Consider the following 12939-nt stretch of genomic DNA (forward strand, 5'->3'; position numbering starts at 1 on the left):
AAGAAAACTCATATTTATTGTAAAGAAAATAAAACATCTAACTATCTAAAATTTAATTGTTACATTTTTGAAAAAGTTCGTGCCGGCTACTTCTCAGCAGTCGGACTTCTTGGCAAGAGAAGAAAGAAAAGAGTGTGAGAAGGAATGTGGGTGAAGAGACATGCGCAGTTTAGCTTACTGATAAGGATTCTTGGCAAGCTACGGAAAGTCTGATAGTCCAGAAATGAGAGCTCAGCTGGTAAATAAAACAATGCAGTGACAAGGTAGTCCTTGACTTACAACAGTTCGCTTAGTGACCAAAGTTATTACAGTACTGAAAAAAGTGACTTATGATCATTTTTCACACTTATGACTGTTGCAGCATCCCCATAGTCATGTGATTTACATTCGCATGTTTGATGACTGACTCATATGACGGTTGCAGAGTCCCGGGGTCATGTGATCACCTTTTGTGACCTTCTGACAAGCAAAGTCAATGGGGAACCCAGATTCACTTAACAACCGTGTTACTAATTTAATAACTGCAATGATTCACTTAACAAATAGCAATAGCACTTAGACATGTATACCGCTTCAGAGTGCTTTTACAGCCCTCTCTAAGCGGTTTTACAGAGTCAGCATATGGCCCCCAAATAATCTGGGTCCTCATTTTACCCACCTCAGAAGGATGGAAGGCTGAGTCAACCTTAAGCCTGGTGAGATTTGAACTGCCAAATTGCAGTCATTTGGCAGTCAGCAGAAGTAGCCTGCAGTACTGCACTCTAACCACTGCGCCACCGAGGCTCTTATGTGGCAAGAAAAATCGTAAAATGGGGCAAAACTCATTTGACAAATTTCTCACATAGCAACATAAATTTGGGACTCAATTGTGGTCGTAAGTTGAGACTACCTGTATATTACCTGATCTAATTTGCTAAAAGAAATATATTGTGTCTTCTTTCCATTTTTCTACTAATGTAGGGGCCAAGAACAACTCCTGTGGAAGGGCATGTGCAGCCTGGAAACTTCCAGAATAGGCCTCATCCTGCCTGAGCCAGTTTTTTGGCTGTAGAAGCATCCTCAAAAGAATCTTTCCTGCTGATATAAATACAGGTAATCCTTGACTTACAACAATTTGCTTAATGACCAAAGTTAACAACGGCACTGAAAAAAGACCATTTTTCACACTTATGACCGTAGCAGCATCCCCATGGTCACGTGATTTACATTCGGATGCTGGAAAACTGACTCACATTTATGACGGTTGCAATGTCCCGGGGTCATGTGATCACTTTTTGCGACCTTCTAACAAGCAAAGTCAATGGGGAAAACGGATTCACTGAACAACCGTCTGACTAATTTAACAACTGCAACGATTCAGAAATTTCTCACTTAGCAACATACATTTTGGGCTCAATTATGGTCATAAATCGAGGACTACCTGTATTGGAGCAGATTCGCAGAATGGGAGGTGCTCCTTAAATACAGAGCTACTAAGCTAGGAAACAGAAAACGATACAGCCAATTAAAATAACCAGAAGGGTTTTGTACAAAAAGCCAGTTGCCCAGAGCAAGGCCAGGATGACAAAACAGATGACAAAGTACCTACGGACATCCTTGTCCGCTAGCATATCCATAAGAGTGTAAGTGTTTCTGGCCAAAGTACTCGGAGTCTCAGAGAAGAATTTCAATTTCTTGATACTTCGTCTTATCTTAGGGCAGTCCAGCAGCCGGTGCTTGGGATTTTTCGCATCCAGGAATGGAAGCATGTGATGAGTGAGACTATCAATTTGAGGTTTCAAGGCATCGTAAATGAACACATAGTGGCTCGTCAGCCGAACTGCGTTTGCTTCAGAATGCAGGGTCCCCACCAGGTTAGAGCAGCCCCTGAGGGCCTCCTGCAGATTCAGAACATCCTTGTGGAAGTCGGTTAGCTGCTTTTTTTGCTCTTCCATCTCTTCAAGATTCTTCTGGGTCGTCTTAATTTTACTCTTTTGATTCTCCAACTGCTTCTCACATTCGGCAACTTGGTGCAGGGCCTTCTGTTCCTTGGCATGATAATCATTTACCATTTCCTGTGCCGCATCGGCCTTTTCCTCAGCCGCCTTCTGAGACATATGAGCGTCAATAGCCTGAATACCCCCTGATAATGGGACAAAGACAAAATCAGGGGATGTAACACGTAGCCAACAAGTTCTCCAGCCAAGATCATTCCACATATATTTACCATTTTTTTCAGACTATAAGACACACTTTTTTGTCTCCCAAAAGGGGTGGGAAAATGTCTGTGCGTCTTATAGACTGAATATTGCCAAAGCCCTGCCCACCCGCTGGCCATTTTTTGGCCTCCGCATGCTCCGTTTTCGGGCTTTTTTTCAGGCTTTTTTCAGGCTTTTTTTGTCCATTTTCAAGGCTTTTTTGATCCATTTTTCAACTTTTTTGGCCAGTTTATTATGAAAACCGGGCTGAAATAAGCCTCAAAAACGGGCCCAAAAAGCCTCAAAAATGGGCCCAACAAAGCCTCAAAAATGGGCTAAAAAAACCTTGAAAACAGGCTGAAAAAACCCCAAATAGGCCAAAAAAAGCCCCCAAAATGGGCTGGAAAAAGCCTTGAAAACGGGCTGAAAAAAGCCCCCAAAATGGGCCCCAAAAGCCTTGAAAACAGGCTGAAAAAAGCCTCGAAAATGGTCTGAGAAAAGGCTGGAAAAGGGCCAAAAAGGGACCAAAAATGGTACGTGTGGAGGCCAAAAACTTTTTGTTATTTTGTCGTCTTCTAAATTTAGGTGCATCTTATAGTCAGGTGCATTTTACAGTCTGAAAAATACGGTAGATGATTCCCTGCTAGAATTCTGGGAGTTAAAGTACGCCAGGCTTAAAGTTGCCAAGGTTGGAGACCCCTGGTCTAGTTAACATTTGGGTGGGAGACCACAAGGAAACCAGCTTATTAAACCAAGCATGGTGTTGACTCTGAAGCTAGCCTGATCGAGGCCATTTTGGAGGCTTCAGTGCTGCCACAATGGTGCTGAGGGATAGGGAGGGTGGACTAGAGATAGCTCGGGTTTTGTAGCCAAAACAAAATAGTTTCCCCTGTGAACCAAGGACATTCCCACAGGTGGCTGAAGAGAGAAGTGAAGTTCCCAAGCAATCGGACAGCACCTTGATTGGACCATGTGACTGATTTTTGGGGAAAGGGGGAAAATGTTTAATTAGGTGAAAACCGAGGGAACCTTTAGAGTCGGTTTTCACCAGCCTCTGCCAATATGATATATCCAATAAACTTGTTCTTTGAGGAAACAGCTTGCCTTGGAGTTCTGCTTGTTACGGGTGTATTATTTGGAACCCTGACATATGGTGTCAGTGTGACTCATTGAGTCAACTCCATGGAAGTCTAAAAGAGACGTGGTTGCTTTAATGAGAGATCAGTTGCTTGTGCTCCTGAGCACCCGAAAGTATTTCTTCCACCTCATGTTTTTGACATGTTTTGGGTGTCGTTAATACTCACCAATAATAGTTCCCACAACTGGTATCCACATCAACCGCAAGGCCTTATCTTTCCGCCTTTCTTGTTCTCTCATTTCTTCCACTGCAGCTTCTCTATCCCTTTTTGCCCTTTCCTTCATAGCTTTTTGGCGTTGATAGTCTTCTTTTTGCAACTCACCGCGTCTTTGCAAATCCTCCTGAAGGTTCTGAAACTTGACAAGCTCGTTCTCTTTGGCTTTCTGTTCATCCATGAGTTTTTTCTTTGAGACCATAATCTCAGAAGTCGCTGCATCCACATTCTCCAGGTCCCACAGAACCAATTCTTCTGTCTTGCCCAACTCCTCTGTAGCCTTCCCGATGTGCTCCTTTAGATCTATGTAAAAGTCAACATCTTCTTTTGCATGGTATAGACAATTGACCACAGAGGTTAACTCACATAGTCCTTGGTTGAAATGGTGTCTGACTTTTTTTTCAAATGCGTTGTCATGGGCACGCCTTCGTACAAGGGCCATACTTTCACTGAATCACAGTGGAGCCTGGTTTTCAGAGGAAAAAAAAAGAGGGAGATTTCAAAGAGAAGGTAGGATATGATTCAACATATAACTAATGGAGAACAAAAAAAAAAAAAAAGTTGCCCAAAGAATCATGGATATAGAAGCTCAAAATGACATAGCCACACTTAGTAAGGCTGGTAGCTTGAAATGGCTGAGCAAATATAAACGCATCTTCCAAATGTAAAAGGTAAAAGTTTCCCCTCACACATATGTGCTAGTCGTTCCCGACTCTAGGGGGCGGTGCTCATCTCCGTTTCAAAGCCGAAGAGCCAGCGCTGTCGGAACATGTCTCCGTGGTCATGTGGCCGGCATGACTAAATGCCAAAGGCGCACGAAACGCTGTTACCTTCCCACCAAAGGTGGTGCCTATTTTTCTACTTGCATTTTTTACGTGCTTTCAAACTGCTAGGTTGGCAGAAACTGGGACCAGTAACGGGAGCTCACCCAAATGTACAACTATTTAAAATCACAATTGCCAAAACATCTCAGGGAGACATTAGCAAGATTCAAACAGCTTGATACAATGGTTAGATTTGGGAGATTCCATTCTACCCCATACAATGAACGTACATGTATCTCTGGAGCTGAAGAGGTAGAAGATCTGACTCATATATTGTTTGATTGCTGTTTGTATAAGGAGAAGAGATAAATACCTTGAGCCACATATTAAACATATGGCCCAGTGGGAGACCCATATTAAAACAACATACCTCATGTGTGGGCAGAATCTGAAAGCAACATTTAATACAGCACAATTTCTAACTAAAATGGTCCGACTGAGATCGGCATATGTGGACATATGTAGGCTCCAAAAGATAGAAGATAGGTAAAGATTTCTCCTGTCTGACTCTAGGGGATGGTGCTCACCTCCATTTCGTAGCCAAGGGAGTCAGACACTTCCGTAGTCATGTGGCCAGCATGACTATATGCCGAGACATACAGAATGCTATTATCTTCCCACTGAAGTGGTACCTATTGATCTACTTCAGGGGTGAAATCCAGCAGGTTCTGACAGGTTCTGGAAAACTGGTAGCGGAAATTTTGAATAGTTCGGGGAACCAGCAAATACCACCTCTGGCTGGCCCCAGAGTGGGGAGGGAATGGAGATTTTGCAATATCCTTCCCCCATGAGTAGGGTGGGAATGGAGATTTTGCAATATCCTTCCCCTGCCACGCCCATCAAGCCACACCACATCCACCAAGCCACGCCCACAGAACCGGTAGTAAAAAAAATTGGATTTCACCGCTGATCTACTTGCATTTATGCTAGCTGAAGGCAAGAGAATATTAAATTCTCATGTTTTTGAATTTCCCCAAAGAGAGGGAACTGTAGTGCACCATCCCTTTAAAGTAGACCCAATTGCAAAGAGGAGGAAGCTGTCCCAAATCCCACCCTCTGGAGCCTGACCAGGGGCAACCATGACTTAAAACTAGGCCTGCTCTAAAGAAGCTGAATTGTCCTGCTTCGCTTTTATACAACATACAATAAGCTTACATGACAGCTGTGCTACAAAAGGCCCCCAGTGTCAGACAAAACTATCTATAGAAAAAGAGGAGGCTGATGGCAGCTGTTCGGTGAGACAGGTGATTACAAATAGCTTTTGCCATTCTGTTGACCTTTCACTCGGTTCAAAGAGATCTTTCTGGAACGGTTCAGAATCACTTTTGGTTTCCAATTCCTTGAAAAGGTTGCGATCGCCCAGAAATGTTCAATGCTTTCAAGTCAAAATAACTTATGAACAATTTAAAAGCAGCAACTTCTAAATTCCTTTCCCAAGAACCCTCCCTCCCTACTTTTAAATCCTATTTCTTGCTTTCTGATTTCGCCACATTAAAAAGTCCTCTTACCCCATGACTGCTAAGAGACTTAGATAAGGAACTTTTTCAAGAGCTTGTTGAAAAGCCCAATTCATGGTATCAATCTCTATCCATGGACCTATGGACCAGTGGTGGGTTTCAAATTTTTTTACTGTGGTAAAAAATTGTGGGTGTGACTTGGTGGGCGTGGCATGGCTTGGTGGGCTGGCAGGGGAAGGATACTGTAAAATCTCCATTCCCACCCCACTCCAGGAGAAGGATACTGTAAAATCTCCATTCCCACCCCAATCCAGGAGAAGGTTATTGCAAAATCCCCACTTCCTCTCGATCAGCTGGGACTTGGGAGGTGGAGAATAGATGAGGGCGTAGCCAGTCAAAATTTTTACTACCGGTTCTCCAAATTACTCAAAATTTCTGCTACCGGTTCTCCAGAACTGGTCAGAACCTGCTCAAACCCACCTCTGCTATGGACACCCTAAAAAGAAAAACTTTGAGAAGATGGGTTTGGGTGTCAGTTAACTTCAGTTAAAATTCCAAGTTGCTTCCTAACCTCAAAAAATTGTGGATCTCAGGATGAAGGTAAGAGAAGAACATAACAGAAGTATTGTTTTTCTCACACGTCCCTCACCCCTGGTGTCAATTTGAAATTCTGTGTTCCTCAAAGAAGATGCAATATTTCCTAACCCAGAGATATAGAGGGCATGATTTGTGGAGGATGTGGAGGACAGTAAGGTTTCATACTTAGGCAGGAAAAGCTAAAGGTAAACGTGCAGGTTAGGTGAAACCTGGCTCTAAAACAGTAACTGTGAAAGGGACCTGGGAGTGCTAGTAAATCATCACTTAAATATGAGCCAACAGTGTGCGGCAGCAGCCACAAAAAGCGAATATAATCCTGTTGTGTAAACAGAGGCATAGAATCAAGTACCCCTTTATAAAACCTTAGTAAGGCCACACCTGGAATACTGCATCCAGTTTTGGTCACCACATTACAAAAAAGACGTTGAGAAAAAGACTTTGGGAAAAAGTGCAAAGAAGAGCAACTAGATGATTATGGGCCTGGAGACTAAAACATATGAAGAACAGTTGCAGGATTAGAGTTTGGCTAGTCTAGAGAAAAGAAGGACTAAGGGGGACATGATAGCAGTATTCCGGTATTTGAGAGGCTGCCACAAAGAAGACGGGGTTAATTTATTTTCCACAGCATCAGAGGGCAAGACACAAAACAATGGATGGAAACTAATCAAGGAGAGAAGCAACCTGGAATTGAGCAGAAACTTCCCAACAGTGAGCACAATTAACCAGTGGAACAGCTTTGCCTTCAGAAGTTGTGGGTGCTCCATCACTGGAGCTTTTTAAGAAAAGACTGGGCAGCCACTTGTCTTAAACTGCATAAGGTCTCCTGCCTGAGCAGGGGGTTGGACTAGAAGACCTCCAAGGTCCCTTCCAGCTCTACTCTGATTGATTGATTTCTTTGAGTATCTTCAAAAGCTGTGTGCTGGAGGATTTTCGCACCTACAATTTCTCCTCCTTACAAGAGAAATAATGAAGCCTCTCCATCCTGGATCACAGGGAGTCTTCAGTGACAGATAAAGAACTGTATTTACCAAGTTGAGATAAATGGACTCAGTTGCCGTCCAGTCAATATTGATTCCTGGCAATTGCCTGGACAAATCCCTGCAGATTTCTTGGCAAGATTTTGGAAGCAGTTTGCCCTTGCCTGCCTTTTCTTTCTAGGATTGAGGGAAAGGGACTGCCCCAAGATAGGATAGAATAGGATAACAGAGTTGGAAGGGATCTTGGAGGTCTTCTAGTCCAACCCCCTGCTAAGGAAAGAAACCCTACACCACTTCAGACAAATGGTTATCCAACATCTTCTTAAAAACTTCCAGTGTTGGAGCATTCACAACTTCTGGAGGCAAGTTATTCCACTGATTATTGTTCTGTCAGGAAATTTCTCCTTAGTTCTAGGTTGCTTCTCTCCTTGACTAGTTTCCACCCATTGCTTCTTGTCCTGACTTCAGGTGCTTTGGAGAATAGCTTGACCCCCTCTTCTTTGTGGCAGCCCCTTAAGATATTGGGACACTGCTGATCTTGTAGATCACCTAGTTGGCTTCGCATAAGGCATAACTAAAACTCAGTGTCCCAGTTTCTAGCCCGATGCCTTAACTAGCACACAAAAACTGGTTCTCTTAAATTAACTCAAAGGAATGTCTTAAATTAGAACCCCTTGCTTTTTTTAAGAAAACAAAGTCATTTTGGCTAAAACTATCAAGAAAATAAAAACAAACTACCCCAAAAGCAAACATTTTGCGCTCATTTTATAAGCCTGCAAAAGATTGAGAGAAAAATATCCTTACCTTGCCAGAGTGTGCTAGCAAATGAAGAAAAAAAAATCAATTATTTAGTTTCTGTTTCTAAATCGTATAAGAGAACTTTAAAACCTCCTCCCCCTTCTAAGTACTAGTGACCTCTTCAGCCTTTAAAGTTAATAACAGATAGAGATTATTATCAAAACGAGGAAAGGAAGGAAAATATGTTTTGCTCAAAAGCCTCTCTCGGAGCTGCTCTGCAAAGCCACAAGGCCACCTCTTTTCTGAAAGCAAAGCGACCTTGGAGTTTCACTTCAATAACACCAGAAGCCCTTTGTCCTCAACTAACATGTTGTTCACTGATCTTTGAAGCAAAGGAAAACTATATTGGGAATAAGAAGTCCAACTGGTGCCAGGAGGCCAAAATATGTAAATAAATACAGCAGGTAGTCTTTGACTTATGACCAGAATTGAGCCCAACATTTCTGCTGTTAAGCGAGACATTTGTTAGTTGAATTTTGCCCCATTTCTCCAGTCTCCTAATCATCTTGGTTGCTCTTCTCTGCACTCTTTCTAGACATCTTTTTGACATCCTGGCGACCAAAACTGGATGCAATATTCCAAGTGGGGCCTTACCAAGGCATTATAAAGGGGTATTAACACTTCACATGATCTTGATTCTGTTCCTCTCTGCAGAAATGGATGGGAATCTTTTGGGGATCTGAGAAGAAAGCAAGGCAAGAGTGGACCACTCAAACCCTGAAAGGTCTCCCTATCCAGAGATCCAGAGGCTCATTTATTAAACGTGTTGCGTATAGGCAGGCGCGGCCGTAAGGTTTCACTCCGGTCCGCATTAACCGTGGGAAAATACTTTCAACCTATTGGCTAAGGGCTGTCAGCGCTAACCGCGGGAAAATACTTTAAAGCTATTGGCTAAAGGCTGCCAGCCCTCTATAAAAGAGCGCTGCCAGCCCGAAGCCTTTTGCCTTTCCTTAGTAAGGGATCAATAAAGACAAATAGTTACTTTTACCGGCTCCGACTCCATTCTTCGCCCAATCTAACTGCTTTGATTTGGAAGAGAATTTCCATAGATGCCCTCAGGAGCTACCTGAGCTCCCAGCTTCTCTGCTTTGCTGCCCCTCCAGAGAGCCAGTCATTCTGTAGAAAAGTTGCCGCCTTGATCCGGGAAAGCGCCTGATTTGCACGAATCGCTGCAAAACCGAAAGCGAAACTTAAAAAAAGGGCTGCCTTAAGGAAGGAGGCGAGTCCGCTTGAGCTTCGCAAGCATCAAAAAAAAAAAAAAAAAAACACCGGCCGAGCGAAGTTTAAAGGCTTCCCGCGGCGTCTGAATTTTCAAAGCAAGCAACCCGCCGGCGGTGGGTGGGGTGTTTATGCCGCTTTGTCGTCGTTTCTTGCAAAAGCGGCTGAGCCTCCGGAGGGTTTTGTGTGTGTGGCTTTAAAGGGGCGGAAATTTCCTCCCTCGCAAAGTGGAAAAGGCAAGTATGGCGCAGGGAGGGAGGGAAGGAAGAATTGGGAATTAGTTCGCTTTTGGGGGGTGGATGTTGTTGTTTTCCTATTTTTCTTCCTACATTTATTACTAACTCATCACCTGCAGTGATTCACTTAATTATTGTGGCAAGACAAATTGTAAAATGGAGCAAAAAACTTCATTTAAAAATGTCTCGCTTAGCAACAGGAAACTTGGTCTCAGTTGTGGTCATAAGTTGAGGATCCTGGAATGGATACTGAAATGTATCGATTTCAGGAAAGGAGAAAATGATAATAATTATATATATACAAGGGTAATAGGTAATGTACACATGAATATTCACAATTAGCGGAAAATTCCTCCCATGCAAAGTGGAAAATGCAAGTATGGCGGAGGGAGGGAGGGAGGGAGGGAAGGAAGAGCTGGGAAATTGTTAGCTTGTTGTTGTTTTCCTATTTTGGGGCTACTTTTTAAGGGCGTGAAGTTTTGGGGCGATGTATCCAACTATCATGGATGATAAGTAGAAAATGCATCGCAGGGAAGCAGATGACTGAGTCGGCTTCCCCATTAAGCCCAGTGCTTCCTGTTTGTCTCCAGCTCCTTTCAAAAGGACTCCTTTGCGAAACCAGTGGGGGAGGGCTCATGCCTTGCAACCTCCAACATGTCCCCCCCCCCCCAACATGTCTGGTTTACATGTACTGGTTTACATACTTATGACTGTATGTTAGTAACCTTGCTGCTGGTATCCTTAGGATTTATATTGACTGTTTCCTAATATGATTTGACTGCTTATTTGTTCCCTATGACTATCATTAAGTGTTGTACCTTATGATTCTTGACGAATGTATCTTGTCTTTTATGTACACTGAGAGCGTATGCACCAAAGACAAATTCCTTGTGTGTCCAATCACACTTGGCCAATAAAGAATTCTATACTATCTATCTCAGGGGTACTCAAACTTGGCAGCTTTAAGACTTGTGGATTTCAACTCCCAGAATTCGCCAGCCAGCCAGGGTGGATAAAAATCAATGATTTTTTCAAAAAAATCAGATTTTTTTTTTATTTAAATCGGATTTTTTTTATTTTTATCGAATTTATTTTAATAAAAAACTTTTGGGGTAAAAATCTATCGTAAGATAGTTTTCTATTTAAGATACATAAATAATTTAGTTTATTCAGCATGAAATGGAGCTTAGTTATGTAGCATGAGGCTGTATATTCTGCAGTACTGGGACTATCTGTGAGTCAACAGTGGGTCAAAGGAGTAGCAGAGATGACAGTTGCTCTTTAAAAATTATGATTTAAATCGAGTTGATTTAAATCAAGCCTTTTTACTAGTGATTTAAATTGTTATTTAAATCAACTCGATTTAAATCAAATCCACCCTGCAGCCAGCTATGCTAATTCTGGGAGTCGAAGTCCACAAGTCTTAAAGCTGCCATGTTTGAAGACCTCTGATCTATTCTATACTATACTATACTATACTATACTATACTATACTATATACATGCCCCCACCCTCGTTAATACAGGTAGTCCTTGATTTACAACAATTTGTTTAGTGACCGTTCAAAGTTAACCACAATACTGAATAATAGGGATTTAGGATCGTTTTTCACACATTGCAGCATCCCCATAATTACATGATCAAAATTCAGATGCTTGTCAACTGACTCATATTTATGACGGTTGCAGTGTCCCTGGGGGTCATGTGATTCCCTTTTGTGACCTAACAAGCAAAGCCAAATTCACTTAACCTTGTTACTAACTTAACAACTGCAGCGATACACTTCATAACGGTGGCAAGGAAGATTGTAAAATGGGGCAAAGCTCACTTAACAGCTGTCTTGTTTAGCAACAGGAGCTTTGACCTCAATTGTGGTCGTAAATCGAGGATCTGTACAGCAAAGCAGGTGTTAAATGGGCTTTGCCCTGTTTTGCGATGTCTTTTTGCCACAGTTGTTAAGTGAATGACTTAACAAGTTAATGACACAGCTGTTGAGTGTATCTGGCTTCTCCTTTGACTTTGCTTGTCGCAAAAGGGATCACATGACTCTGGGACCCTGGAACCGTCATAAATACAGGCCAGTTGCCAAGTGTCTGAGCTTTGATCAGATGACTACAGGGAGCAGCAAGAAAAATGGTCACAATTCACTTTTTTCAGTGCCGTTGAAACTTCGAACAGATCCTAAATGAACTGTAAATTGAAAAAAGAAAATTGGTTTCTTAGGGCTTTTAGTATGCAATGCTCAGTTCTGGCTATGCCTTTCTCAACAGATGGAGCCGAGGATGTTTTTTATTTAGAGGTTTAAGTGGCGGCAGGTCTGACACATTGAGGGGTTTCCCCGCCCTGCAGCGGCCTGTGAGAATCACCTGGAGGAAGAGACGCAGCCAGGGCCGGATTTAGATGAAAAGAGGCTCTAGGCTATTCCACTTATGAGGCCCTTTCACCTATAGTGAAAGTGTAATTTTAATTTTGCTAACAATTTGAATGCAGGCCCCTCTTGATCTTGAGGCCCTAGGCTGAAGCCTAGTTAGCCTATAGGAAAATCCGGCCCTGGACGCAGCCCAGACAACAGTGAGATAAGAAATTTCTGTGTGCAAAATAGGAATGCAATTGGAGAAAATGTCTCAGGGTTTCTCCTTCCTGGTTTACTTTAGGATAAAGGCAGGAAGCGCCTTCAGACTCTGTTTCTGTAACCCTGTAAGAAAAGTAATTTTAGGATTCATGACTTTGGTGTCCAAGGCGGATCTGTCTGGGATGGCAGACACCCCTTCGCCTCAGACTTCCAGTACTTGAAGGCAGTGGTGGGATTCAAGTAATTGAACAATCGATTCTCTGCACTAATGATTTCTTCCAACAACCAGTTTGCCAAACTGCTCAGAAAGTTAACAACCGGCTCTCCCGAAGTGGTGCGAACTGGCTGAATCCCACCACTGCTTGAGGGGCTGTACAAGAGAGGGTTGACTTATTCTCCAGAGCAGGACAAAAAGAAACTTGTCAAAGGAGAGATCCAACCTAGAATTACGGACAAAATTCCCGACAGTGAGAACAATTGAGAACAACTAACCAGTGAAATGCTTGCCTTTTCAAAAGGTGTGGGCGCTCCATCGTTAGAGGTTTTAAAGAAGAAATAGGACAGCCATTTGTCTGGAATGGTATAGGGCCGTGATGGCGAACCTGTGGCACGGGTGCCAGAGGTGGCACGCAGAGCCCTCTATGGGCATGCACACTGTCTCCAGCTGCTCTTCTGGTTTCCGGTGTGCACATGCGCGCCAGCCAGTTGGTCTTCACAGACGCTGCAGTGCC

At 42.9% G+C, this 12939-nt stretch overlaps 2 protein-coding genes across 4 annotated transcripts in view; one reads left to right on the plus strand and one right to left on the minus strand.

The window, feature by feature from the left end:
- Positions 1-9421, minus strand: LOC117656564 (uncharacterized). Of its 2 annotated transcripts, none has more exons than XM_087888132.1 (3): positions 9165-9421; positions 3482-3995; positions 1-2122 (listed from the first exon to the last, which is right to left on the minus strand). In XM_087888132.1, the coding sequence occupies exons 2-3, from the start codon at positions 3969-3971 to the stop codon at positions 1473-1475; spliced, it is 1140 nt and encodes a 379-aa protein (XP_087744258.1). In that variant the 5' UTR covers positions 3972-3995; positions 9165-9421; the 3' UTR covers positions 1-1472. The 2 variants fall into 2 exon arrangements, with proteins under 2 accessions (XP_087744258.1, XP_087744259.1); XM_087888133.1 differs by having other exon boundaries at positions 9171-9254.
- Positions 9100-12939, plus strand: part of LOC117658285 (zinc-binding protein A33-like) — a 26028-nt gene continuing 22188 nt past the window's right edge. Inside the window, exon 1 of one of the 2 annotated variants that reach the window (XM_060690895.2) lies at positions 9100-9640. The gene's annotated coding sequence lies outside the window, so the exon portion shown is untranslated. The remainder of the gene's footprint in view (positions 9641-12939) is intronic. The other variant, XM_087888131.1, reaches the window with a different exon arrangement.

The sequence above is a fragment of the Pantherophis guttatus genome, chromosome 2 (assembly GCF_059756535.1).
Source record: "Pantherophis guttatus breed Tessera chromosome 2, ASM5975653v1, whole genome shotgun sequence".
Lineage (NCBI taxonomy): Eukaryota > Metazoa > Chordata > Lepidosauria > Squamata > Colubridae > Pantherophis > Pantherophis guttatus.

Excerpts from the sequence above, each read along its gene's own strand:
- LOC117656564 (XM_087888132.1), bottom strand. The coding sequence starts at position 3,971 with ATGGCCCTTGTACGAAGGCGTGCCCATGACAACGCATTTGAAAAAAAA. Across the intron at positions 2,123-3,481 it reads AGTTGTGGGAACTATTATTG|GGGGTATTCAGGCTATTGAC; the intron begins GTGAGTATTAAC and ends TCCCATTATCAG.